The 866-nt window shown below is 48.3% G+C and overlaps 1 protein-coding gene across 1 annotated transcript in view; it reads right to left on the bottom strand.

The window, feature by feature from the left end:
• Positions 1 to 861, bottom strand: part of LOC102677289 — a gene marked incomplete at its 5' end in the record, with an annotated part of 10,905 nt that extends 10,044 nt beyond the window's left edge. The window contains one exon of the mRNA XM_006611834.2: positions 516 to 861. Coding sequence (XP_006611897.2) covers positions 516 to 861 — 346 coding nt within the window. The remainder of the gene's footprint in view (positions 1 to 515) is intronic.
• Between the last annotated feature and the right edge of the window lie 5 nt (positions 862 to 866).

Here is an 866-nt window from a genome sequence, read left to right as displayed (position 1 = left end):
CGAGCCAGCCAGCCAGCCAGCCCCCCCGACCACGCCAGATGATTCCTCCCCGCTCTGTTTTTAAATACCTGTGCGCCGAAACGTTATTTAACGAGCAGTAAGAGAGTTGAAAAAAATAAAAATTAAGATTTTTCAAAAATTCGGATTCGAGCAAAGAATATCGATACAATTTCGAATTCGAATTGAAGAAAAAAAAATGGCCGCCTACAAAAATAAACCTTTTCTTTTCCTTCCTTACATAAAAATTATCCGTTCCTTTCTTTACTCCGAGCGGCCACAAAATTCGAGGCAAATAATCGACGTATTTCGTATATTATACACCCAGGTAATCGTCCCAGGACACGTGTCATACTCACCCTTCCCCCTTCTCTCTACCTTTACGAAAACTCTTTCCAACTCCGCACTTGTATCGTCGAAAGACCGATCATAAATTAAATTACTGTTATACAAAAGCCAAGAAAGAAAGAAAGAAAGAAAGAAAGAAAGAAAGAAATAGGGAATTAATATCCACTAACCTGCTATACCGAAGAGAGTGTAAGACAGGATGAGTAGCGTGGCGAGGTAGGGCGGGATCCTGCATCCCCTCGTCATGGCAGTGACGGTGGCAGGGTTTTTGTCGTCGGTACCATCCGCGTTACGGTCGCCCCTGGCAGGACCCAGGACGCGGTCCACGCACTCGTCCCGTTCGCAGGGAGGTCTGTCGTCCCGCGGCCGGTGGTGGAGATGGGGATGATGGTGGTGGTGGTGGTGGTGATGGTGGCGGCAACGATGATGGTGGCGAAGATGGTGTTGGCGACGGCGGCGGCGGTGGTTGTTGTTGTTGTTGTTGTGGTGGCGGTGGTGGTGGTGTTGTTGTTGTTGGTAGT

This window comes from Apis dorsata, unplaced genomic scaffold, assembly GCF_000469605.1.
Source record: "Apis dorsata unplaced genomic scaffold, Apis dorsata 1.3 scaffold_93, whole genome shotgun sequence".
In the NCBI taxonomy this organism is placed as follows: domain Eukaryota; kingdom Metazoa; phylum Arthropoda; class Insecta; order Hymenoptera; family Apidae; genus Apis; species Apis dorsata.
The sequence above is the reverse complement of the archived record's forward strand: the minus strand, read 5'-3'. Positions and strand labels throughout refer to the sequence as shown.